Source organism: Rattus rattus, chromosome 13, assembly GCF_011064425.1.
Source record: "Rattus rattus isolate New Zealand chromosome 13, Rrattus_CSIRO_v1, whole genome shotgun sequence".
NCBI classification, from domain to species: domain Eukaryota; kingdom Metazoa; phylum Chordata; class Mammalia; order Rodentia; family Muridae; genus Rattus; species Rattus rattus.
In genome coordinates, this window is record NC_046166.1 from 633,928 (window position 1) to 660,172 (window position 26,245).

Below are 26,245 nucleotides of genomic sequence, written 5' to 3' on the forward strand. Positions count from 1 at the left end.
TCTAGAGGAGAGGTTAACAGATTTTGATGGGGCCAGCTCAGGACTCAGCCAAGCAGTTTAGCACGTGAGGAGGCTGTGGGTTGGGTGTGTAAGACCGTCCAGCATGAGTATTTCCTGCCCTATACATACCCAAGCCATGGTAATGATGAGCCCACTGAGAGCTAGAGTTTGGTGTCTATGGAAGGACGCTGGAGGCAGGGAGGGCAGAGGCACTGAGTGACAGTCGGAGCAGCCCCATGAGGTCAAAGAACAGGTATCATGCTTCCATACCAGAGAGCATGGAGCAAAGGCCCTGTCTTGTCAGAAAATAAGAACACAGGCTAGGACTGCAACAGATGGTGCTTCCCTTCTCGCTCCTCTGCCATCTCCTCTTCATGACTTTTAGCCCATCCCCAAGCACACTATAAGCAGGACAACTGACCGTGCCGATCTGGAGGGCAGGCTCACCTCTAGTGTCTCCTCAGCAGTGCAGCCTGGCTGCTGCTGCAGCTTGCCTGTGTTCAGGGCTTCAATGTATTCGTCACATTTTTTGTAGCCAGCATTTAGTAGCTCATACTTGGCTTTCAGCAGTCCCTGGCCAGGCGTGACATCACCAATCCCGATGGAGAACCCACGGTTAGCTGAAGAAGAATTGGCAGGCAGGATAAGAGAGTGATAACCATTATCCGTTAAACTGTCAGGCAGAGCTCATCCTACCGCCTGCCCTCTTCTCAGAAACCACTTTCAAAGAGAGAAAGGAGGAAGTGTCAGGCTGGGCGTGTAACTCCGGGGGGAAAGAGCTGTGTAAATCTGGGTTCTGTCCTCAGTGGGGAACGAAAAGGCAATATAAATGCCATTTCCGGTAGGGACTAAGCTTCAATGTGAAGTGGTCAGTCTCAGCTGCATGGGAAAGGAGAGGACCTCCCATGTCGGGAGGTGGAGAACCAACAAGGCTTAAGCCTGAGATTGCTAGGTTCTACAGACATGGAGATGAATATACTCAAAACCAGATGAACGGGTGGGAAGTCTGTGTAAGGAACAGGCTCTGGCTGTGCTCCAAAGGGAGACAGCAGGACACATACTCAGGAAGGAACCAAGGGCTCCAGATTTGGGAATTCTAGTCACAGCCGATAGGACGACATGACACTGGAGAACCTAGAACAGGGAAATCTGAGCCCCTCCTGTCCAGCTTCCAAGTCACTATCCCTGGGGAAGACTTGTCTTCTGATGTCTCTGAGGGAATCAAGCCTCCCTAGGGAAACCTGTTACTGCTGGAGAGAAGTGGTGGCCCTTTGGGTGCGATGTACTAATCATTGATTGGAAATGGGGCTATGGGTTTGATGGTCCTCTAGGTTCCTTGGTTGAACTGAGAGTCGGCCTTCTCACTGCAGACCAACACGTATCAACAGAAATGATAAGAGATGAATCAACAATAAAGACATAGGTAATAGAAAAAAGGTATAAAAAGCACAATTGATGAAGTAAATAGAAATGCAACAACACAAGGTAAAAACAGCAAGAAATGAAGATAACATTATCCAAGAAATAATGAGGAAATTTCCAGAAAGAAAGGACACTGTTGCAAATTTATGACTGACTGATTAGCACAAGAAATGAAAAGGCTTACATATACCAGGGCTTACCACTATGAACTTTTCCAAAATGCACAAGACAACACACACACACACACACACACACACACACACACACACACACACACACACACACACACACACACACACAGTATGAGTGGTTGGGATCAAGAGAAGCCCAGAGGGACCATTCCCAAGTACCTGGGAAGTGTCACATAAAGGGCTTTATATGCAGTGAACCCATTTATAGACAATGGGAAGCTACTGAAAGTTCTGATTAGGAAGAAAAAAAGAAAATCAAATTCACATCCCCAATTTGGCAGGCCTGAGTTGACCTTACTGCTACATGCACACATGACTTAGCATTCTGTCCTGTGTGGGCATGAGGATGAAGCAGTGGAAGAGCACTTAGAACACATACTGCAGCGGCATTAACATGAAACATGAAGCTACTGAGACACTCACACAGGTAGACAGGAGCCAGCCTGGCAAGCCGAGACATGGCATCGGCAGCCTCGTTCTGCCCCCAGTCTCGAAGCAAGATGTAGAAGATGTTGTTCTTGGACCCCGACCCCAGAGTCCCTTTGTCCATGCTGCCGCACATCAACTCGCTGTTCTGGATGGTGACATCTGGAAGGGTGATACTTGACAATGCATTTAGGTGGACAGTTATCTGGTCAACAATAATGTTAACATCCCGAAAATTCAAAGTACAGCCAAAGAATTTCTCCTTAAAACCTTGTTTTCTGATAAGGCAACAAATATGAGAAGAAAGTATCCCTCCAAACACTAGACACAGTCTAGTCTGACCTTCAGAGAGCTCAGCAGGGCATCCTGGAGAGTCACAGAGCTAGTAAGGCCCTGCTAGCCACGCTCATTCTGACCTCCGCTATGCCAGGGACTGCTAGCCAGTGAGCTGGGAGAGCTAAAACGATTGTGCTCGACAGTAAGCACTGGATGCTGGTTGTGAACCTCACTCAGAGTCACTGATTTTACTAAAGAGACGCGAATGAACTGTATTTAAATCCTCTTTCTGTTATGCCAAATCTTCATGTTAGCAAGACTTCTTTCTGACCAAATAAATTAAACCCATCAGTCTTGAGGAGGGGTGTAGTTCTGTGAGAGCATCATGCATAAGGCCCTGAGTTCAATCCTCACCACCAAAGCAGAGCGAGGTGGGACTGCTCACCACGGAAGTGCCAGCAGCACTCTTGAAGTGAAGCAGAAAGATGCTGTTAGCTCCATGTTGGTTTGGGCTACAGTGTGAGACTTTACCTCCATTAAAAGCTCACCTAGTTAGTAGTTGTGCTGTTAGACAATGAATATATTGTCTAAAAGGCATATATAATAATAATAATAATTATGATAGTAACTTATAAACCTTAAACAACCTTTGATGCTCACCTGCTCCCCACTCCCCAGAAAAAAAGAGAAATTGCACTAACTGACAAAACCATTAAAAAGGACCACTCTGACCCCTGGATCTCTGCCATCTAGAGGAACCAAGACTGATATTTCTGAAAAAGATCACTTCCTCCTGAGGCCTTTGTAGGAACAAGAGTGGAGTTCACTCTCTGCCATCCCATCCCTTCCCTTCCACTCACAGGAATCGTTGGTGCAGAGGTCTTCCCCCTTGCCACAGTACTGCTTGCCCTTGGTTCGGAGGTTGGCCCTCACTGGATTGTCGTCACTAGGCCTGAGGATGACACTGAAGATTTGCTTTCCGGTCCACAGGGTGACAGGCTGGAGGAAAGGAGGGACAGATGAGCGCTGGTCTGCTCTCTCCACTTCAGAAAGGCAAGAGGGTGCAGTGGGGACAGGCAAGCCCAGCAACGGCATGGCCCCCTTCACTCCACCCCAACCCACGTGGACCCCAACACACCTTTAGTATTGTAGGGGGTGGGAGGCGCACTTTAATTTTTTCATCTTTGCCAACCAGTATTGAAGCAATGATCTGGCAAGCCTTGGCTCGATCAAAGAAAGTGTCCTTGAGGGTGAGGAGGTAGGCACCTAAGAAGGTAAGGAACCAGCACAAAAGGAAAAGAAACCATATTGGGGAAACGCACACACTTTTAACCTTTAAGTCTGTTTCCTAGATTAGAATTCAAACAGAGGTACTGACGGTGCCCCCGACTCTACTCCTAAGTTAGTGAAGTGGCTTTGTCCCATCCCCTGCCTCAGTTAGAGCTGTGGCAGTACCTGGGCCAGATACTAGGCCTCTCTAGTTTCATCATAAGCTCAGTCAGCCCAGAGGAAACCCTAATGAACATCTCCCAACACGTACTCAGCCTATATGAAGCCTCACCAAATCCCCAGACTCAGCCTACTTGAAGCAACACTCTTTGCCCCCACCTCCTCTCCCTAAGCCTCCACCATAAAAGAAACAACAGAAAAATAAATGCGAAGTCTGTAGAGCTCAGTGAGTGCACCCAGAATCAAATGATAATCAACTGGTTTAAAACAAATACCTCCAGCAAGCTCAAGGGCAAACGACAAACCTAAGCACAGGGCAGAGCACGGAGGTGCACACCTATACTGATGACACCTGGGAGAGTGGGGCAGGATTCTGAGCACCAGCCCAGCCTAAGCCACCCAGGGGACCCTGTCACAAACCAACAAGTGAATAGCATACAATGAGCAGTGTTCAGTTCGGGCCATCGTAGGAATCACTGTGGCTTCCCAAACTCACCTGTTAGGAAGTCCTGAATGGCAGCAATGAGTGGCTCCCCATTTCTTGGGGTTACAAGGTTCGCTTTGGTCTGAAGGAGAAACAAGTACAAGTCAGACACTCTAGCTGTACACTGCAGCATGCATCTGTGACTGTTGAACTGTGAGGTCTCTACCCCAGCATCCTTATTATCTGGTAGCTTTCTTATCTACCAAGGGAAAAGAAAACTCTCTAGTAGGCACTCATTCTGTAGCCCAGGTTGGCCTAGAGCTCACTCTGTAATCCAGGCTAGACTGGAACTCACAGTGATCCAGCACCAGCTTCCCAAGCACTAGCATTAACAAGTGTGGAACCAGTCCAGCTAAGAATGCCCTTCAGTGAGTGCTAAGACAGTGTTAGCTCTGAAATCAGCAAGTCCATGTTTCTCCACAATCACAGCAGGACTGAGCAATTTCTCGTGTTTGAGCTGTCAAGTTCTAACAGCACTTGAGAACAGGCAGAAGTTTCCATGTCAGAGTGGGAATCTTCCAATGTCCATGAAGTGATACAGAGCACTGCTGTGAGACTGGGTTTTCTGGGCCTCCTTGTTACCTCCAAGACCCTGCCAGACCTTTTACTTCCCAACTGTAAGCCACCATGCAGTGATGACCCCCATGTCCCCTAGGTTTTGAGTGAAACTCAAACATTTGTTCAGATAGAGCAGACCCCACACACATACGTCTAAGCCTATAGTTAACAGTTGTGATTTTAGCCAAGAAGTTCGTCTAACAGAACAACAATGGTGTGGCCCCTACAAGCAGATTCTGACTGGATGAGTCCAAGTGCTAGCTATTCTTCCTGAGAACATTTTAGTATTACTTTAAATTACAAAACAGCAGGTACGTTCTGTTAAAAAAACAAAAACCCTACAAAGGCAGACAATGCAAACCTCAGAATTAATACATGGACTAAGGCCTAAATCAGTGTTAAGTCTGAAGTATCACATCAGTGATGAAGCCTGTAGCTAAGTGCAGTATTTCAAGTCTATTATATTAAGGCTAAAAGCAGATGTAGGAGGATCATGGTGAGTTCTAAGCTAGCCTGTGCTACAGAGCAAGCCCATCTCAACAATGAACGTGTGGAGGCGGAGTGTGCCTTAGTGGTCGAGAGTACAAGCCTAGGAGTAAATCCCAGCACTACAGAAGAAAAGCTGGATCAAAGAAATAACTGGCTTTAAAAAAAAAAACCTATTTACATTTAGAGGGACTGGGAACTGAATTAACAGCTTTGAGCATGTCAGCAAAGAGTCCACCATAGCGCCATAGCCATACTCTCCCTACAAGTGATTTTTTTCGGGGTAGGATTATAGAATACTTACAACTATGACATAGGTTAGTTTATAATGTAGAAATGTAAGCCAGAGGGAAAAAAGGCCAAGCAAGATGTAGTGTGATGTATAGTTTGACCACTTAGGAGACTGAGGCAGGAGGATCACTTGAGCTCATGAGTTCAAGGCTAACGCAGGCAACACACCTAGGTCCCAATTAGAATCCACAAAACCCAAAGCTCTACCAAGAACTAGTCAGGAATTATTAAAGGGCAGAGTCTGACAGAGAAGACCCCCAACAGTGCCATGTGCAGCAGGAATAGGAAGGGCAGTGAGGACAGTGCATAGACAGAGACCAACTCCTCTAAGCAGGTGCCAACCTCCCTATCATAGAACCTCTGCAGCCACAGCAGTCTCATTTTAAGTCTGGAGGAGAAAAGAGTTAGTGCTGTGCCCTTTAAGAGGCCAAAGTAACATGAAATACACTTGAGGGAAGCTTCATTTAGAACATACATGTGCCAAAAGCTACTGGGAAATCCACTTGGTTGGGCATCTTCCCCCACAAGGGCCATACTGGCACTGATTCACACCCCCCTGCCAACTTTTTTGAGATAGGATCATGTAATCCATGCTGGCCTTGAACTTATAATGTTCTTGTCTCTACCTCCAGTGAGCTGGGTCTCACTCAATAGCTAAGGTTCTTAAGTGCTGGAATTACAGGCAAGCAGTACCATGTCAGGCTATTTCTTCTCTTTTCTTTTCTTCTTTTCCTTAGACACAGTTTCTCTGCGAAGCCCTGGCTGACCTAGAACTCACTCTGTAGAGCAGGCTGGCCTTGAACTCAGAGATTCGCCTGCCTCTGCCACCACTACTGCCCAGCTGAGCCTGGCATTGACCTGCACCGCCATTTCATGTGGGGCCCGTCTCACAGGCACTACCTACCCCCATGAGAACAAGGGCCTCTGCTTTGGCTTCCTCTGTCTGGGGAAGATGAAGGTTCATTTCATCCCCATCGAAGTCTGCATTGTAGGGAGTGCAGACACATTCATTGAATCTGAAGGTCCGATGAGGCTTGACCTTTGCCTATAGAACACCAAACAAAATGAAATATGAAAAGGACTTAGGCGTGTCCAGAAGAAAAGCACTTCTACATGTTCTGTTGTGGTAAACATCATTTGTAGATCTAGTCAACAAGCTCTGGTGACCAAAACAAATGTAACACACTATAAGGCAGACACCAACATAGGATATGACATGTACACTCCGCAGTACCCAAGCAGTCATTAAGTTTCACACTGAGCTTATAACAGGTGGAAGTCAAAAAAACAAACCTATCAAGTAAGTAAACTGGAAGTGCCTGCGTCTCACCTCCCCAGACTGAAAAGGAAGGGAAAGAACTAGCCATGAATACTCCTTCCTCTGTGAACTGCACTTCAGGGGGAGCCACTGCTCCAACAGCAAGGAAAAACTTTCATTAAACTTGTCTGGATAATGCAGAACAGAAAGAAATTAGAAATTAGGGTTCGCTCTGTGGCCTCAGTATTTGAATCTTTTTATTAGCATCAACCAGAGTAGGTGGCCAGATTACACGAACCTCCCCAAATAAGCCAAGCACAATAACCAACACCATTTAGACATCAGTTCTGCCAAAAAGGCGAACCTGAATCTGGGGATATCTTCAGGCTCATTTTGAGCTCACAGGGATGAACAGCAGTAGCAGGAGCAGAGCCTCATCTGCAGGGGAGCCCACAGCACAGCTCTCCAAAACCATGTCTGCCTCTGCTGGTGCCTATGACACTCGACACTCTTCAGGAGGCCTGCTGATGCAAGTCCTTTAAGCATTTCAGTTGCTAAGTTAACAGGCAAAAGCAAAACCAAATGATTTTCTGCCTATTTTATACAAAGCTGTATGCACAACACATTTGCCTTTGCAAAATGAAACCATTTCTGCTGTTTTCACACCAACTCTCAATTAGACCTGTGCCCCTGTGGGCTGGGTATGGTTCTTACAGCTTGAATCTGAAGAACTCTTTAGGGAGGGGCTGCAGAGGGTTCTGAGGTTAGAAGTGCTTGCTACTCCAGAGCACGCAAATCTGGTTCCCAACCCAGTGGTCCTCTCACACTGCCTATAATTCCAGTGCAAGGGATCTCATACCCTCTTAGGTATCTGCACACACATGGCACGCACGCACATGCATGTGCGCGTACACACACGCGCATACACACACACACACACTCTCTCTCTCTCTAATAATAATAATAATAATAATAATAATAATAATAAACTCTAAAAAATAAAGTAAAAATTAAAAAGTTCTATTCCTGACAACCTGAGTTTGACCTCTGGGAAGCACATAGGAAAAGAGAATCAGTTTCTGTGCATTGTTCCCTAACTCCACATATGCATCATGGCATGACCATAGACACAGTCACACAGACAGACACACAGACACAGACAGACACAGACACACACACAGACACACACACACACACACACACACACACACACACACACACTAGATTTTAAACAAGTTTTCTTTAAACTGAAATGGAAAGTTCAGAGTTATAAAACTTGGAGATTTTCAGCATTTTTAAGTTACCTCACTCACAGTTCAGCACACTGTATACGCTGTAAGCTCCCACTCAGCGGGAAATAAGAGTGGGAACCTCACACTCACCAGATGGGCCATGATGCTCAGTTTGTGCAGTGAGGGCTGCCGGTTGAACAATACCACGTCTCCATCTATCAGGTGTCTCTCTACAATGTCACCGAACTTGAGCTCCTGAGCCATCTTTTCCCGATTTCCATACTTCAGGAACCTACAGGTGCAGAATGCACAAGGTCTCTGAACGAAGTTCTCCCCCACAGTTCTCGTCCTTCAGATCAGGAACTGGTGTCTCTGACACTTAAACTAATCAGAGACAGACATTACCATCTGACTGACTAATTTGAGACAAGGTCTTCCCATGTAGCCAGGCTGACCTGGAACTTGTAAGCCTCCTTCTTGCCTTAGTGTGGGCTTCCAAGTGCCTCTGCCACCACACACGGCTCCATTTTCAAGCATAACACTAGTCTATGTATCATCAGGAAAAAAGCTGTTAACCTATGCCAAGTTGATTATAAGACATGCCCTACTTTTAGAAATGAGAAAACAGCTAAGAATATGGCTCAGTGGCAGAGCCCTAGGTTCAAATCCCAGCTGAGTATACCCCAATATGGACTCTACATCGAGACACACACACACCACACACCCCCACCCCTGCTCTTTGTTTTTTCAAAACAGGGTTTCTCTGTGTAGCCCTGACTGTCCTGGCACTCACTCTGTAGACAAGGCTGGCCTCAAACTTGGAGCTCTGTCTGCCTCTATTTCCCCAGTGCTGGGCTAAAGGGGTGCTGCCATCACTCAGTGAGACCCAGCTTTTAAAAAGAGGGTACTGGGAGCTGGAGGTATGGCTCTGCAGGACATAGGATGTTTGCTTAGCATCCTCAAAGTTCCGGATTCATTCTCCAGACCCAGGAGAGACAGGTGTTAAACACTAAAGTATTTTGTTTTAGAATCATAGTAATATAGTAGTGCGCCTTTTTGCACAGGATTCTTAAGATCCCCATGACAGAAGCCATTAGTGGTCACCTCACCTGGTGCCGCAAGCCAAACCTGGTGAAATGAGCACCAGTGAGAGATCCTCAAGGGCCCGTAACAGAGAAAACAGACATCTGTACCTCAAGGTGCTCTGTGCATCCAGGTCTAATAATGTCGCGTGCTAAAGACCAATATACTTCCTGCACATGCAGTGATTAAACAGTAACAGACATAAGTACACTCGACTGAAACATGCACACTACACTCCAACACGCCACTATTTGGAATGCACGCCATGGCCCTGGGGAGCAGTGCTGTAAAGCAAGTTAATCCCAATTGGGAAGGCATTACCTTTTCATCTGCATGTGCCTCTGTTGGATAAAATTGGCTCCTGGGTGAACATCCGGGCCATTTCGAACCAGTTTCCTCAAAAAATTGATGTTTGCTTTGTTCACCTATGGGACCATGATAAAAAACAAAAAACAAAAAAACCCACACACAATGAAACAATCTTTCCTTTCATAAGCTAGCCAACAGCACTCAGTTGTTCCTTGTATAGATTCTAAGAGAAAAAGAGCTACACAGGGCTTGACTGAAGTTTAAGAACAGTGAGCTGGCAGGCAGGAGACCAGATCTAAGGAGGCATGGCTAAGTCTCTTCTCAGTCTCCAGTCTCCCCATCTGTACCACTCTGTACTGCACAGTGTAATACGGTACTGGATTGCAGTCTGAGGCAGCTTCATCTGCCAATGTGTACTAGGCTCTAAGACCTAGAGATACGGCAGCAAACACCACGAACCGTGGCCTGCTCCTGCCATACTCTCTAACTTCTCAGTCAGCAGTTCCATGGGAGGGCATTAGATCGTTTTTCATTCTAATGAGGACATGAGGAACAGGTTTACCACAAGCACCGATGATCCAGGCTGTCTATAAATCACAGGTATGCAACCAATCAGTGAGTTTTTATGAGCAGGCCCTACAGTGCTCTAGGTGTCCATGCAGAGCTCAGTTTTGGGTGTGCTGTAACCACCATCTTATATAAACTCACTGCGCATGAACTGATACAGGCTTTCTGGATGACCAGCAACAGCTTTCTAATGATCAAACTCCTTGACTCTGTGATTCCACAGTTTAAAAACTAACACCCCATCCCAAAAAACTAACTAGGAAGAACTGATGGTTTTGACTATTTTGACAAATGTGTGTCCAGAAGTTTTTGGATGGCTAGACTGCAAAATGTACAAGCAAATGAGAAACACTGCTTATTTTACTTAGGTACCATTTAGGAAAAACATTTTCATGGAAATAGTTTAAATGTGAGGATTAAACCAACAAAGGTGCTGAAGATGTCAGCAGGGAGCAGAGGTGGAATGTATGGAATGTATGCATTCATAAGCAGGAAAGAGAGGGACTCCAGGGACCACACTGTCGCGCATCTCGACATGTCCCCAAAATGTGCACCCCAGAATGGTTAAGTAACACTGACGGAACTGAAAATAGATGGAGTGGGTTTTGCTGTTTGGGGGAAGCCTGACAGAGAAGGCATGACTTTTTGTTTTAAAACACTGCTGAATGAGCCTGAGATGAGGCCTTCAACTCTAGAACGTGGACAAAAGGAAAAAATACAGCAAAAGGAAAAGCTGACTCTTTTTGTTTTGCAAATATAAAGAAGTGCTCTGTTTTCATTTGCAGCTGTCTCTGACTGACAGCAATATGGTAAGAACTGGTGAGGTGGCTCCTTGGTTTGGTAAAATGCACACTATAGGTCATGTACACTCACACTCATGTAAGTGTACACACATATACGCAATCAGAATAAAAACAAAATACAACGAAAGTAACTTAGACACATTATCAATCTTCCCTTTAAAACCTTAAAAAGCTGATCTGGGCAGAGGTGGCACATGTCTTTAATCCCAACACTTGGGAGGCAGAAACAGGAGAAGCTCTGTGAGTTCAAGGCCAGCCTGGTCCACATAGTGAACTCCAGAACAGCCAGGGTTACATAGTGAGACCCTGTCTCAAAAAAAAAAAAAAAAAAAAAAAAAAAAAAACAAACCACACCTTACCAAAACCCAAAACACTTAAACTATTATCAATGGGCTGGAGAGATGGCTCAATGTTTAAGAGCACTGACTGCTCTTCCAGAGGTCCTGAGTTCAACTCCCAGCAACCACATGGTGGCTCACAACCGTCTGTAATGGGATCCGATGCCCTCTTCTGGTGTGTCTGAAGAGAGCAACAGTGTACGTAATATAAATAAAATCTTAAAAAACAAAAAGCTATTATTCACTATAGCTATTTGATAATAACTGTCTCCTTAGAGTCGGTGAGAGGCTGCTTTTGGTCTGTGGAGAGGGTGCAATTCAACGGTTGAGTGCTTATGTGACTGGCACCAGTGGTCCGAGGTTAGACCTCTACAATTACAACAAACACCCAACAAGCGCCAGCTACAATGATGACTATGCCAGTGTAGGTGTTACTGTGTGTGCTGTGTGTGTTTAAAGTGAGATGGAGAGATGGCGGAGGGGTTAAGAGCACTGAACTCAATTTCCAGCAATTTCTCATGGTGGATAACCACCGTCTGGATCTGATGCCCCCTTCTGTCCTGCAGATGTACGCAGACAGGGCACCCATTTCAAAACAAACAAAACCCCCATAAACAAAGAGGAATGAGATCTTCTCACAAAGCTGTGTGAGTTTCTGGGGATTTGCCTGTATGTGTAGCATGACCCATCCGATCGGAAACACTGCACTGAAACCAAAGAACTGGGCAGCTGAATGCTACGAACCTTCTCAGGAAAAGTTAGAATTTTGGCCACATGAACTGGCACAGCTACTTCATCAATGCGGAGGTTGGGGTCAGGTGAGATGACTGTTCGGCCAGAAAAATCCACCCTCTTCCCTGACAGATTACCTCTAAATCGACCTAAATAAATCAAAACACATCATGAGTTCCACGACACACTGTGCTGTTTGGCAGTTATCGGAACAGACATCTACTCCCTCACGAGGTGATAATGGCACATCCTGTCAGGAGCCTACCCTGCTTCCCCTTCAGACGCTGGACAAAGCCTCGAGTCCACTTCTTAGGTGCCATGTTGAGAGGGATGCCAGAGAGCTCACTGTTGATGTAGAGGGCACACTGCAGCTGCAGGAAATCCCAGTCCTCCATGATCATCTGTGTCTTGGCTCCAGAGATGCGGTGCTAGAGTAGAGATCAGAAACAAGCCTGTTCTCTGCGTCTTCGCCAACTGAAACTAAGCAAACATCTCCAGATGCAGCCACTGCAGGATGCAAAGGTTAATGGGAGACACTGACCTTTTTAATAACATCATTTAGGAAAATGATCTCGGTCAGTTTCATCGTCAGATCATCTTCATTGGTTCCAGACTTCAAATCACTCACGACAGAAGGTCTGATACACAGGGGAGGCACCAAAAGTCGGGTGAGAATCAAATCAGAGGGCTTTCCAGCTTCTGGGTTCATCAGAAGTAACGGGACATCTTCAGCTGGGATGCGCTTAAACAAGTTCAGAACTACTAAGGGATTCAAGTTCTCCTACAGGAAGTAGGAAGGAATAGGGAGAGTAGGTTAGTTTTTTTCAGGTTGGTAAGGTTATCCTTCCCTGTCTGCTTTGCTTGGAGACAGGATCCCAAATAGCCTCAAGCTTACCATGTAATGGAGAATTGCCTAGGGCAGGCTGGCCAGCCAAGCCCTAGGGTTACGCCTGTCTCTGCTTCCCCACGGCTGGGATTATAAGCACACTGGCTTCCCGACATTTGAGTTCTAGATATTCATCACAAATCCTTTTGCAAGCACTTAACTGACTGAATCTTTCTTTTTATTATAATCGGATTTTTCTTAATAAGCTTATATGCATTACTTTTGAATTAAGCTCATTAAGTGTTAGACTGTGAAGGAGGCCAGGGCTCACAAGACCCCACTCCTAGCTGAGGAACCATTGCTAGTTGATAGCCCTTAGGAAAAGAAGAGCCAATTCTCTTTAAGGTTGTGGCTCCTGCTGGGTTAACCGTGCTCCAGTGATGACCTCACTCTTGATACATGGGCAGCATAAATTTGACTTGGTGGGTTATTAAAAAGACAAAGATCATGAAGGTAGAAGGGACAAGCCATGAATCTGAGGGGATGTAGAAGAAAAGTAGGGTGAATATGATGAAAATATATTGCACGCATATGTGAACATAAAATTATTATATTAAAAATGTTAAGATATGAGTTGCTAACTTATTACAAACTATGCAAGTGATCAGAGATCTAAAGATCCTAAGAATGTAGCCAAGCATGGTGTCATACACCTTTAATGCCAGGTTTTGGGAAACAGAGGCAGACCAGCTTGGTCTACGTAGTGAGTTCCAGGACAGCCAGGACTACATAGAACAGTGGTTCTCAACCTTCCTAGTGCTTTGATTCTTTAATACAGTTCTTCATACGGTGGTGATCCCCAACCACAAAATTATTTTCATTATTACTTCCTAACTGTAATTTTGTTACTGTGTTTTCCAATGGTCTCAGGTGACCTGTGTGAAAGGGTTGTTGGACCCCTGCGGTCAAAATGCAGATCGAGAAACACTGACAAAGAAAGACCTTGCCGCGAAAAGGAGCACTGAATGCTCTCCCAGAGGTCCTGAGTTCAATTCCCAGCAACCACATGGTGGCTCACAACCATCTGTGATGGGATCTGATGCCCTCTTCTGGTGCGTCTGAAGACAGCCACATGTACTCACAGAAAATAAGTAAATAAAATCTTTATATATATAATTAGTTACTATGTGGGTTGCTTTCTACTTATTAAATTTTCTGGAGATTTTATTAACTAAATCTTACATTTCAATAATGAAATGTTACTTAAGTTGACATTAACAAACATTTCCTAAAGGGTCTAGGAAAGAAACAAAGTTAGAAAGAAACATCTGCATAGCTACTGCCATCAGGACCCCAAAGCATGGAAGGCAACTGTGGACAGCAGGGATGACACAGGTTAAGTAGCTCCTGTCTTCCAGCCATGAACACCTCCCTACCACATGATAAAATAAGGTAGGAAATCTTCAAGTCCATTGAGAAATGGTAGGAAAGGGACAGAGAGAGGCCAGACCTCAGCTGAGAACCAGCTGCAGCGAGACAGGACACTGGAATGTCATGGAACTGAAAGGCCCAAGGACTGTAAAGTCTAAAACACTTATCAGCAAGAGCAGCTCTCTGAGAGACTCAACAGCCCCCGGGGGCACTGGACTGGAAAGAGGCTGCTGGCAACTGAACCACAGACCAGGATGCAGAGACCAGGAACTACAGGTAAGGAACACGGGAAGCAGGTAGAAGATGTGGGAGATGGCCGACCTCCATGGAGGGACTGTTCACCACATCGGGACATACACTGTGTGACAGGAGTTTGAGGACTCACTAGTCTTTTGGGGACAGACTATAATTTCTGTCCAATTGCCATAGGTTCTTCTGGGTGTGGGAGTACAAGCCTGGAATGCCAGCACTTAGGAGACTGAAAAGTTATGGGAATGGAAGATCCTGGGCTACACCGAGAACCTGTCTACTCTCCCACCACCACTAGGAAAGAAAACACTAACGGGAAATCACAACCAACCAAGTAGAGTTAGAAAGCCAACTCAAATAGACTTTGCACCAGATATACACCCATCACAGTCACGGGAGGTGCTAAGGGCAGAGGCACATAAAACCCTCGTTACCGTCTGAAGACTGAGGTACACTGGGGGTGGAGAGTGGAAGGGGAAACGGATGAGTTTGTGTGCATGTGTGTGCCCCGACATGATGTTTGAGAGGTGCAGGCGAAGGCCCAGCACACATTTCCAACTCACCTGGGCCCTTCCTAGCAGTGGTTCAACCTCTTTGTTATGCTCAATGGCTGTCTCAAAAGACTGCAGGAAGTTTGATACAATGGGATCCACAACTTTTTTGTTTGTCTTGTATTTTTCATGAATTATCTTCAGCAAACCACATTTCTTTACAGTACCTACAAGAGTGAATTAATTTACCAAGGATTAAAATAGTCAGGTTCTCAGCTACACTATCTAAAGGTTATAGTCTAACAAAACTGCGACGGCAATCAAGGGAGAGAAACATTTTCTAGGAACACACTGGCTGCTGGCCCCATAATCACAGGAAATCATAGGAAAACAGCTGATTTAAAGACATCATACAGGATCAAGCCCAGAAACAGAGTGAGCAGAAGGGCCATCACTGAGTTTGGGCAATCGCCTCACCATTAAAAGCACCACAGTAGTGACAAGTGCTTTTCTTCCGGCACTTGTCTGAGATCTTCTTCTTCAGGCCTCGCTTCTGCAGGTAGGTTAGGCCAGGCCTCTTCAGGAAATCTAGAAACTGCTGCTTCTCTTCCTGGGACAGCATAATGTGGCAGCAGGTTTTGCAGATCATCTTTCAAAGGTTAAACAGAATGGAGACAGAGATAAGAGGGTAAACAATCCCTCCTCTTTAAAAATGACACTTCCGAAACTACTGAGACAGAGCATCGGGCAGTGCTTGAGGCCAAGCCTAATGACCTGAGTCCAATCCCTGGGAGCCACAAGGCACAGAGAGAAACTGACTCCCGAGAGTTATCCTGACCCATATTGAGTGCGTGCGACATGTGCATGCACACACGCGCGCGCACATGCACATGAAACAAATAAATAATACCACTAAATGTCACCGCTTTGTTGGCAAGATCTTGTCGCTGTATTTTCTTTGTGCTTTCTGTGTCGTTGGAATTGTTATCACTTTGGTACAGTGTTTGGGATTGAGCCTAGGGTCTTCTGCATGCTACGCATGCTTATTAATGAACTGTATCTACCCTACTGCCCTTGTTATTTAAATCAGGCTGATCTTGAACTCACATGTCTCAAGCTAGCTTCAAATCTGCAATCCTCCTGACTCTGCTCCTCTGGCCTTGTGATTACACGTGCACATCACCACTCCTGTAGTTTTTTTTTTAACAGTTGCAATCTGGACTTTTCAGACCTTAAGACAAGGGTTCATCACACATCCCAGGGTGGCCTCGGACCTGGGATTCTCCTTTTCTGCTTCTTGAGTGCTAAGATTATGGTGTATGTTAAGCCTAGCTTAGCACTGTTTGCAATGAGTAAATTACCACTTTCATTTGGGCGGATTTTTTTCTTTTAACATGCATTTATTTCAGTGTGAGCTACAGCTTATGTGTGGAGATCAGAGGACCTTAGGAGTCAGCACTCTCCTTCAACAACATGGGACTGGCAATTGAACTCAGGTGCTCAGATTGGCATCAAATGCCTTTACCCATTAAGCCATCTCCTCTGCCAGCTATTACTTTCTTAAGGGAAAGAGAACATTACAGAATCTGTATGAAATTTAAAATAATGCAAGAGTAGAATACGATGTACTTAGTATAAAAACTTCTCCTGGGTATGCCCCTCCCCATTCACGGTTCCCAGTTCACGCCAACGCCCCTGACCAAACACTGCTGAACTTCTCCCTTGCTTACCTGTAAAATGCCAATGACAGCTCTGAAGTACCCGACATGAAAGCACGGCAGCTCTAGATCGATGTACCCATAGTGGCCCAGACAGTCCGCCAGGTTTTTCCCACAGGTCTCACAAGGACGATCCTTTTCACTTGTCCCCTTTGAAGGAAAGAACACCCAGCCATTAGTGGAGAGCACAAGAAAGGAGCCCAATCCTCATTTCTCACAACCAGTCGGGACTAAGCCTTCAGTGTGTCGACGGAACACTGGGAGGGACAGGGCCTTACCATTCTGTGGTCAAGCACTCCATACAACAAGGGGGCATGGTTGTTGTCTTGGCTGTACAGGTTCTTACTGACAACCTGGATATGTGCCTGCTGGCGCATCTCCTCAGGGGACTTCATTCCAAAACAGATATGGCTTCTGCAGTGGGAACAGAGGAAAGTTATATCAAAGCCCATGGATCTAGGCACACACGCACGGGCACAACCAAAACCAACCTGTCCTTCTGACTCGCTGCACAGGCTCGTTCCCTGACCCAAATATAGTTTAATAATTGGGTCCTCCTTCAAAATGTCTTTTTATCCTATGGGAAAGAGTTTCTATTTTCCTCATGAAATGTTATTCCTGGGTTGGGGATTTAGCTCAGTGGTAGAGCGCTTGCCTAGCAAGCAAGAAGGCCCCTGGGTTCGGTCCCCAGCTCCAAAAAAAAAGAAAAAGAAAAAAAAAAAAAAAAAAAAGAAATGTTATTGCTCTCAAGGTCACTCCCTTGGTGGGTGGTCTTAAGGATGAACATACCTTTCTCAGGTTACTGTTCTGCGGGCACTGGGGGTTCACCCCACTCTCTTCCCCATCTGGACTTGCTTCCCTGTCTCTGCAATCAGGGTTCCCTACTCCCAATCGTTCCTCTCCTCTACTTATACTCTCCTTTTTTACTGTCTTCATTTAGTCCTTTAGTGTCTTGTGAGGTTTCCTCTAGACAGTGGACCGCCATTCTGGGTCATAACCCTCTTCTCTTCACTGTACAATCCTCTCGGGGATTTCCTTTGTATAGTCTTCCAAATCTCTTTAGGTTAGCCGCCTTTAGCCAACTGGGTGTGGGCATTTCCAGCTCAGTGTAACAGAAAGGTTATGTCTATCTCACACACGTACAGGCTTCCCTGCCCTTTGCTATTTTCTAAGAAACACAGTCAAACAGCCATGTGCATGGACAGAGAGTTTATCTAGAGATACTGTGCCGCTTTGAATAAAGGACTTAACATCTTCATAGGTAACTATCTGTTTGGAGTGGTGGGACGGGGGAGGGAGAGTTGGAACCAATGTCCTATGCAGTGGTAACTGTTCATAAAAGTTACAGAGAATTAAAATGACATGGAATGGTACAGTCTGAGAGGACACCAGGGTCTGGTCAGAATGCTTCTCTGCAAAGGTGACCTTCTAGCTGAATTCTAAGTAGGAAGGGGCAGTTAGGAGAATGAACATTTGAAGCAGAAGGTAAAGATCCCTTGGCCCACACGCACTGGGCATCACTCAAGAACCACAGGCAAGTGGCACAGTGGTGCACAGATCGCTAAGGGTACAAGATGAGCCTAGTAAGGCCTGCAGGCAGGGTTTGGGAATTAGGAGAGAATCACGTGTCAGTGCTGCTAGAAGATCCCAGTGACACAGATCTAGTTCACACTGAAAGGATGGTTCTTGCTCTGTGGCTTAGACTAGCCTCAAATGCCTGACCTCCTGCATTGGCCTGAGTGTTGCGAGTATAGGCTTGCGCCATCTCACTTGACCTTGTCCTTGTTCTAAGAGCATCTCTGGGCTGCTGTGTGAGGATCCTTTTATGTGAGTAGGGTGGCTGTGAAGGACAGAAATGGGTGGACACCGAGAAGAGCTGGGAGGTCACCCAGGTAAGATGCCTATCCCAGTGAATGGTGAATGGTGACCAACACAGAATTCGGTCAATCTCATCTCGTTCATACCTCTGTCTCTTCCATTTTATGCCCTATATCCCTTTAAATCCACTTCTCTCCAGTGTCCCCACATCCACCCTCAGACCCCTGGTCCCAGCTCGAGTCATCATCATTGCCAGTCTGGAGCCCTGCCATAGCCTCAAACTCTGTCCTGGTCAAGCACTCCAGCAGTCTGACACAGCTTACAAGACTCACGTAGTGTAAGGCCCCTGCTTCACTTCCATCAGCCCACCCTGTCCCTCCAAAATGAGTTCTGAAAGAGGCCTGGTCTGCACTGGGCCCGGACTTATTCATTACTTGGTGCTTTCGGTGCCCTCTGCTTGTCTTTGCATTTGCCACAGCCATGGCTGATTTGTCTCCTCTAATAGACCAAGCAGAAAGACTGCAATCGTGCAGAATCTTTGGTGCACAATGCGGGCCTCAGTACACTCTCTATGTAAGTTTAATAATAAAAAAAATGCGCCTTAAGCCTCCCCCGCCAAAAAAATAACTGAAAAGTTATCATAAGGAGAGTCTAGGGCTTAATAGCTAAGTTTTGAAGCAGAGAGCCCAGAATAGCTGCCCGGTTCCTAAGTCTGCCACCTAGCTGCCTGTGAAGCCACTTTCTAGCTGGCAACCTTAAGTCAGCACACGCTGTCTCCTCGTGCCACGGGAAAAGGCTCGCTGAGACGAGTCCGCGCAGGGATTCGGGAGGTGGCATCTTGACCCAGAATACCCGTCCCGACCCTGCTCTGTCCATCCCACTTTCTTCAGGGATACACCCCACCCTCACTTCGTCCTTTCCAGGATCTGCAATCCCACCATGGAACTTCTTCGCTGCCTTAACTGTCCCTCACCTGGGACCCTCTGGGACCCGGGACCTCAGCGTCCACCTCACTCCCACCCCTCTGGCTGCGTCCTTACATTTTCTTAGCCACATCCGTCTCGCGGAACTGCTCCTTCACCATGGTGCCGGCTGCCTGGACACCGTCCTCGAAGCTGCGACTATAAAAACCACTGTCGGTGCACCTTCCCGGGGTGCTTTGCTGTTCAGGGGTAAGAAAGCCGCAGCCGCCTCCTCGGCCACCGTAAAGCGCCGCACGTGCCGCTTCCTCTTCCGCCGCGGGACTTTGTGAAGAGAAGCTTTGCGCAGGCTGCTTTGAGCCCTCCCTCTAGATTGCCACCTAGCGGCTCCTGCGTGAAAATGCACCTAGGCCGCGCAGATCAAAAAATATCTTTTCCGGTGGCGTTCTCAAAACGGCAGAAGGGAAATACCGCTTTTTTTTTTTTTTTGTAATCACAATCCCAAAAAGTTACGTCAAACAGAAAATTAAAAAAAAATCAGTAAGTACTTTGTGATTGAAGAAAATCTAATTGTTTAAGGGATATCGAAAGCCAAAATCCACCTGTCAAAGAAACAGAAGAGCACCTTGTAGGCAATCCAGAGAAGAAATAAGTAGTTGAAGACAATAGCTATGCACACAAGCCTCCGGTCTATAAAGTTATTTAAAGGGAAAAGGTAATATGTACAAGAGCAAACAAGGACGTGTGTGTGTGTGTGTGTGTGTGTGTGTGTGTGTGTGTGTGTGTGTGTGTTTTCCTGAGAAAGGATCTCCATATATAGCCCCTACTGGTCATCCTCTGCCTCCATATTCTCAGTGCTTCAATTACATTCTACCTGGTGTAAATAAGTAAATTTACATATCTAGTGTATAAGCATATATACAAACACATTATAACATGTTTATACCTACACAGTATGTATAATACATATTTTTTTTTGTATGGGTGTACACATCGTTGCCTTCAGAAAAGGGCATCAGATCCCATTACAGATGGTTGTGAGCCACCATGTGGTTGCTGGGAATTGAACTCAGGACCTGTAGAAGAGCAGTCACTGCTCTTAATCATTGAGTCATCTCTCTAGTCTATATGGTTCATTTTTAATTGTGTGTTTTGTAAGTAGGTGCAACAAAAAACCCACCAAATCCTTCAGCTCTCCATGGAGAGAAAGAATGGTTTATTAAAAAGTACCAGGCCACCACTCTCAGTGGCAAGGGCTTTTTCGATTTTAGGGGCTTATACGACTGGAGCGGGGGCTCTGTCAGGCAGAGAGGAGACTGACGGATACGGTCAGGAGCCTTCAGCCAGCTGTTAAGAGCTTCTGAGAAATGCTTTAAGTCTGTTTCATAGCAGAACCAAGTTCTGATGGGGCACAGACCATCACTCTAAAACACTTTAGACCAAAATACAGAAACAGGAGGGAAAACAACAAAATACAAAAGCAGGAGGAAAAGAAAGTGAATCGGGAAGGAACACGCGACTGTGTAACCCTAAATCCGTTTGGCTGATCCACCTTCCTTCAGGTCAGCCAACCCACAGTTCTGGGGGCGTAGCTAAAGGCAAGTGAGGCGTGACTTTGGGTACTTTCAGTCAGGCATTGGCGTGGTCTGCCCCGAGGCCTTGGCCACGCCCCCACGTCGGGGTCCTTCCGTGCGCGTTAATATGATTGGTCGGCAGTGAGCGGTCCTCTTTTCCTCCTTTACAGCTCCGGCACCGTAGCCATCATGGTAAGTCTCCTCGGGCTCTCTTCGCTATCCGTCGCTTATCCACGCCATCCCTGCCTGCTCAGGCCCGCCACTGGAGCCGCAGCCATCCAGGGCCCACTTACTCTGCTTCGGCCTGCCTCACAGAGGCCGGTAGCCCAGGGTCGCCGGGTCGCGGCTGTCCGGTGCCGGCGTCGAGAACACGCCGGGCTTTGGGCTACAGGGCCTCGGCCATGGAAATCCCTGTTGAGCTTCAGGGGCACGGGTGAGGCAGGCCCTGGCAGGCCAAGGTGATGAAGGCGCCTCCGGTTCTTGGCCCTGTGGGCCCCTCGAGTAAGTCAGCAAACTTAGCGGCTGAGTAGAATGTGTGTGTCTTGGGATCATTAAGATGGCTTGGAAGGGGCTGCCAAAAACTGGCCTTGCCCATTTCTCTCAGAGGCGAAGCACTGAGTTGAGCGCAACTTGCGGGCTGTTTTACTCTAATGGGTTTGGTGCTATCGAGGCGACTTGATCCGTACTCAAGTCGAGGTCGTAAGGCTATTTGCAAGCTGCTGATTTAAGTTGGTCTCTGATAAAATTGTTTTGTCTGCTTAGTCTTGCTGAATGCCAGCTACCACGGTAGTTTATGAGGTGCCCACTTGCTTTTTTGGGCTTTTTTCCTTTCCTTTATAGCTTGCTCCCAATTCCTGCTTTTTTCTAGACTGCATTGCTAGTAATTGGTGAAATATCAGCAAAGGCAAGACGTGGTTTTAACATAATCTTACTGACTTGTTTGTTATCTGCAGAATGACACGGTAACCATCCGGACCAGGAAGTTCATGACAAACCGTCTGCTTCAGAGGAAACAGATGGTAAGGGTCAGGGTGTCAAGATTTGGTCTTTGTGTCTGCTTTTGAAGATGTAGTTAACTGTAACAAGCACCTCTTTTTAGGTCATTGATGTCCTTCATCCTGGGAAGGCCACAGTACCAAAGACAGAAATTCGGGAAAAGCTGGCCAAGATGTACAAAACCACACCAGATGTCATCTTTGTATTTGGATTCAGAACCCACTTTGGTGGTGGCAAGACAACTGGCTTTGGCATGATCTATGATTCTTTAGATTATGCAAAGAAGAATGAGCCTAAACACAGACTTGCGAGAGTAGGTATCTTGTTTGTGCTACATCTACTGAAGACGTAGTTCCTTTCTGGATACATGCCTGCAGTTCCAGCCCAGGCTCAGTTACCATGGCAAGTTAGATTTTGTTTTCCAGTATATATTGTGATAGAATGAGCAGTTTGGGCCAAACTTGTAATTACCCACTAACCCATCTCCACGTAGTTTACCTGGCCTTCCAAAGTGAAATTTAGCAGTCTTCCCTGGGCTTTCTATTGAGCTGTGCTGCCATATATGCTAAGGAAAAGTTGGTAGTCCTTTAGTTAGCATATTTGTTACAGTGCACAGACAGTAAGAATTTAGGACAGAATTTCATGTAGTCCAATGGGTAACAAACTTGATACTTGGTTGATGATCAGGGTTGACCTGGCTGGTTTTGTTTCATTCTTTAGGTGGGCTCTCACTGTTGAACAGGCTGGCCTGGAACTTGTGATCCTCTGCCTCCAGAGTGGTGTCTTATTTCATTGGATTGTTAATTTGAGGCATGGCCTCTAGTGCTGGCTAGCCCAAACTAGCAGCTACTTTACCCCAGTTTCATGAGTGCTAGGATTGTAAATGTGAGGAGTTTCTTGAATCCATTTCTCCTTGCTAGGATGAATCCTCTAGTATAACAGTTGGATATGAAAGTTTCCTGAGGCTATGTTTGTTGAGAATAGGGTGTTACCCTAGCTGGCTTCAAGTCACAGGGATCAGCCTGCCTCTTTCCAAGCTCTGGGATTAGAGGCATGTACCACACCTGGCTAGATACTGTTTTAAAGTGGTGGTCTGGGAATCTTGCTGAAAGCCTTGGGAAGATTTCTGTCTGGAATGCCAAGAACAGATTGGTGAGTTAGGACCTGAGGTGAGAGGGTAGGGTTCTTAGTAAGGGTGTCCAACCTTCACTAGAGAAGCAGGAATTGAAAGGCAAGATGCTGAGCAGTGTCCTGGCAGCTTTTAAAGTTGAATTGGTTTGTAAAGCTTTATTTCAAAGTTCTCTGATTGCCTCAGTTTTCCCATCAGAGTGGTGAGGAATGATTTCATTGGATGCACTCTTCTCTCGTAGCATGGCCTTTATGAGAAGAAAAAGACCTCCCGCAAACAGCGAAAGGAACGCAAGAACAGAATGAAGAAGGTCAGGGGGACTGCAAAGGCCAATGTTGGTGCTGGCAAAAAGGTATGGTTCATGGGTGGTACAGAAGTGTCATTAATTGTTAAGCTTAATATTGTCTGTGAAGAGGGGTGTTCTTTTCTAAATAATCTTTCTTGGTGTTTTTCTTTTCCCTCTTCTGGATTGCAGAAGGTAACGTTTTGAGAAGCTCAGTAGCCTAGTAGTTATCCTAGAGTAGACTGGCCCACCTCTTCTGCTCATAGACTAGCACACTCCAACATAAGGCCACATTGATTCAGTGACTGCTTTTAAGGCCTGATTGTTCTAGGAATTTCCTTCTCATGTTAATTGACACAGGCCCCTCAAGGGAGAGCTGATCATGTTCCCGAGGATTTCGTTTTTTTTAGCATAGTTTTTGAAGCAGTTGGATCAATGTGGCTTGTGCTTTTCAGATGTCAAACTGCTTTCCTCTCCCGTTAGCTGAGATCACAGTGATTTGAGTAGTAGCTTTATAGCAGCTTTGCTAGCTAATCTTGACTAGTAAAGTGGAATTAAGGTGTTGGGTTGCTGAGTAATCAAATGTTCTATGAATTTTTTCCCTTCTCCTACTGTCTTGGATTTCTTGTTCAACAGAAATGAAATATCTAGCAGGTACTGCCATTGGGCACGGTGTGGGGTGTGCCACCTTCACTGAGCTGGCTCTGATGCTTTGCATGTTGGCTTCTAGATGATGGTTTCCATAGTATGGCTTATTAAAACACCAGTGCCTGTTTTAAGTAGTATCTTAACTAGCAGAAGGAAAAGCTTTCTCATATTTATCTTGGAAACCCAAAAAGACAGGATAGATGGAGGGAGGTGTCTACTAAAGGCAGGTAGGTGCCCTGGTCTCCTTTTATTTGTATTTTGAGACTAGTATTCAGGAAATAGCTTCAGTGACCCATCCTCTCTAGGATGCTGCAAGACTAACAGATTCTCTTAGGAACAGCATCCAAGCTGGCTGGTCCTAGCATTTCTGTTAACTAGTCTCCTGTTCCTAATAGAAAACTTTGAGGTAACCTACTGAAGCTTGGGGTACTATTTTACCACATGCATTTTAGTCAGAATGGCTCCCTATTCCACATTTATAATGTGCAGTGGGATTAAGTTTGTTTTAGATATGTGCCTACTACTTTCTGCCTACCTTTCAAGCTGTCTGCCTGAGACCATACTCAAACTGACTTGCTGCTTTTCCTATCAGCACTGATTAATGAACACTGCCCATAGACGCACTGCATGGGTATTGCAGATTATACCTATTGATCAGTAAAAACTTTGATATAGATTTGTCCTTTGAGTCAGAACTGCAGGCTGTGTGACACAGATTCTTTGCCAGCCTGTCCCTCTGAAAGGTGTTCTGTGGAGCTGGTAATCTCACTAGCACCATTTTGAAAGGCTAGCCTAAACTATTTTGCTTGATGTTAGAGCTTAAACCAAGGCATTGATGGTCATATATTTGCAAAGTATTTGGATTTTTATTTCAGCTAAATTTTTGTCACTAATTAGTATGCCTTGTGGTATCCAGGATTGGTATAAAGTATAAAACATGAACTGAACAGATTTCAAAAGACTTGCTTAATCGTGTAGAGCCGTCCCATTGGAGTCTAAAGATTCCCAAATCTGGGTCTTCTGCTTAGCACAAAGCCAAAGGGCCCAGCCTCAAATGCATCCCCCCTTCCATGTGCTGGTAGTGGCAATATGGGTGTGGCACACTCTGGCACTAGTGCTTGTTACTTTGTTAACTTTGGAGTCATGGTAATCAGGGAAGGTGCTATGCAAGGAATGTTCTACACAACCACAGGGTAGTCACCTGAGGTATCTGATTGCATGTACTTCAGATAGATAGCTTTGCTGTTTGAGAAGGGACTACTAATGAGCTGTCTGTTTTCCTCCTTCCCATCCCCTTCCCTGCCACTGATTCAGTGAGTGGAGACTGGATACAGGTATAATTCAAGCTACTATGTAGATCACTAGACTCCTTGTTACTGACGTAGTTTGAACAAGCACGTGAACATTTTTAAGTAGATTTGCAAGTGTAGTTTGTAACAGTACTAACAGTGACTGTCTAAAATTCAATGAAGTTTACTTTTTTTTTTTTTCATTTCTAATGTGAATGTTAGTTTAGTTTCTGTGTTTGTATCATTCTTACAGTTTCTGTTTTAGGTTAATACTTGTGCTGCATGAGTTATTTTTAGAATTTGTTTGTCTTTGAACTTTAAAGACCTTTTCAGAACTGTCGCTGACTGAATTTCTTTCTTCATTTACAGCCAAAGGAGTAGCTCTACGGTGACTTGATATTCTGCTGTGATATGCAAATTTCTGAGGTTAAAATAAACTAAAAAAGCTTCTGTGAGTCTGGAGTCTGCTGCTTATTGGTCATTAGAAGTATCTGGTGGCTGCTCTGGTGTCGCAGTTCTTCCCCTTTGAGTTCACTGGGCTTTGTGGAAGCCTGGTGTAAGGAGCTCTTGCACATCCTCCTGGCGAGGGTGGTGATGGGAAAATAACGACATCAGCAAAGTATAGGGCCAGTGTGGTGTGTGCTCTGTTAGCATTTGTCTTTGCTGACCCCCGTTCTGTGTCTCAAGACTCCAACCTAATTCTTAAAAGGTTTTCTGGGCCTTCCTCCCTCCTCCCCTAAGGGTCTGTCTCTAGCTTTGATTGGTCTGTAACTCCTTATGTATAGATTAGGCCGGCCTTCCTCAGGCCTGTTCCCCTTGTCCCCCATACCTGGCTTCTGGCCTTAGTTGAAGCTAGATCTGCTTGAGACTGTAAAAGACAGCCTTACCAGATCTTGTCTATCCCCAGTGGAAATTGAGTCTGCCTTTGGCCAGGACTCCAATGTTCTGACAGTGGCTCATAGCTATCA

General features: G+C 45.7%; 2 protein-coding genes across 6 annotated transcripts in view; one reads left to right on the top strand and one right to left on the bottom strand.

The window, feature by feature from the left end:
- Nucleotides 1–19,673, bottom strand: part of Polr3a (RNA polymerase III subunit A) — a 43,737-nt gene extending 24,064 nt beyond the window's left edge. Inside the window, exons 1-16 of the mRNA XM_032918737.1 lie at nucleotides 19,479–19,673; nucleotides 16,899–17,034; nucleotides 16,633–16,770; nucleotides 15,380–15,551; nucleotides 14,975–15,129; nucleotides 12,447–12,686; nucleotides 12,171–12,333; nucleotides 11,918–12,054; nucleotides 9,478–9,581; nucleotides 8,224–8,365; nucleotides 6,488–6,628; nucleotides 4,261–4,330; nucleotides 3,454–3,581; nucleotides 3,176–3,314; nucleotides 2,037–2,201; nucleotides 448–620 (exon numbers count right to left, since the gene is read on the bottom strand). Of these exons, the coding sequence (XP_032774628.1) occupies nucleotides 448–620; nucleotides 2,037–2,201; nucleotides 3,176–3,314; nucleotides 3,454–3,581; nucleotides 4,261–4,330; nucleotides 6,488–6,628; nucleotides 8,224–8,365; nucleotides 9,478–9,581; nucleotides 11,918–12,054; nucleotides 12,171–12,333; nucleotides 12,447–12,686; nucleotides 14,975–15,129; nucleotides 15,380–15,551; nucleotides 16,633–16,770; nucleotides 16,899–17,034; nucleotides 19,479–19,522 (2,247 nt within the window). The 5' untranslated portion in view covers nucleotides 19,523–19,673. The remainder of the gene's footprint in view (nucleotides 1–447; nucleotides 621–2,036; nucleotides 2,202–3,175; nucleotides 3,315–3,453; nucleotides 3,582–4,260; nucleotides 4,331–6,487; nucleotides 6,629–8,223; nucleotides 8,366–9,477; nucleotides 9,582–11,917; nucleotides 12,055–12,170; nucleotides 12,334–12,446; nucleotides 12,687–14,974; nucleotides 15,130–15,379; nucleotides 15,552–16,632; nucleotides 16,771–16,898; nucleotides 17,035–19,478) is intronic.
- A 1,383-nt stretch (nucleotides 19,674–21,056) lies between these two features.
- On the top strand, nucleotides 21,057–25,729 carry Rps24 (ribosomal protein S24). Of its 5 annotated transcripts, XM_032919028.1 has the most exons (8): nucleotides 21,057–21,124; nucleotides 21,886–21,951; nucleotides 22,032–22,241; nucleotides 23,299–23,409; nucleotides 23,533–23,535; nucleotides 23,977–23,994; nucleotides 25,303–25,322; nucleotides 25,647–25,729. In XM_032919028.1, exons 1-6 carry the CDS (start codon nucleotides 21,122–21,124, stop codon nucleotides 23,980–23,982), a joined length of 399 nt encoding a protein of 132 aa, XP_032774919.1. In that variant the 5' UTR covers nucleotides 21,057–21,121; the 3' UTR covers nucleotides 23,983–23,994; nucleotides 25,303–25,322; nucleotides 25,647–25,729. The 5 variants fall into 5 exon arrangements, with proteins under 5 accessions (XP_032774919.1, XP_032774921.1, XP_032774920.1 ...); XM_032919030.1 differs by lacking the exon at nucleotides 23,977–23,994; XM_032919029.1 differs by lacking the exon at nucleotides 23,533–23,535.
- The last annotated feature ends 516 nt before the right edge of the window (nucleotides 25,730–26,245 follow it).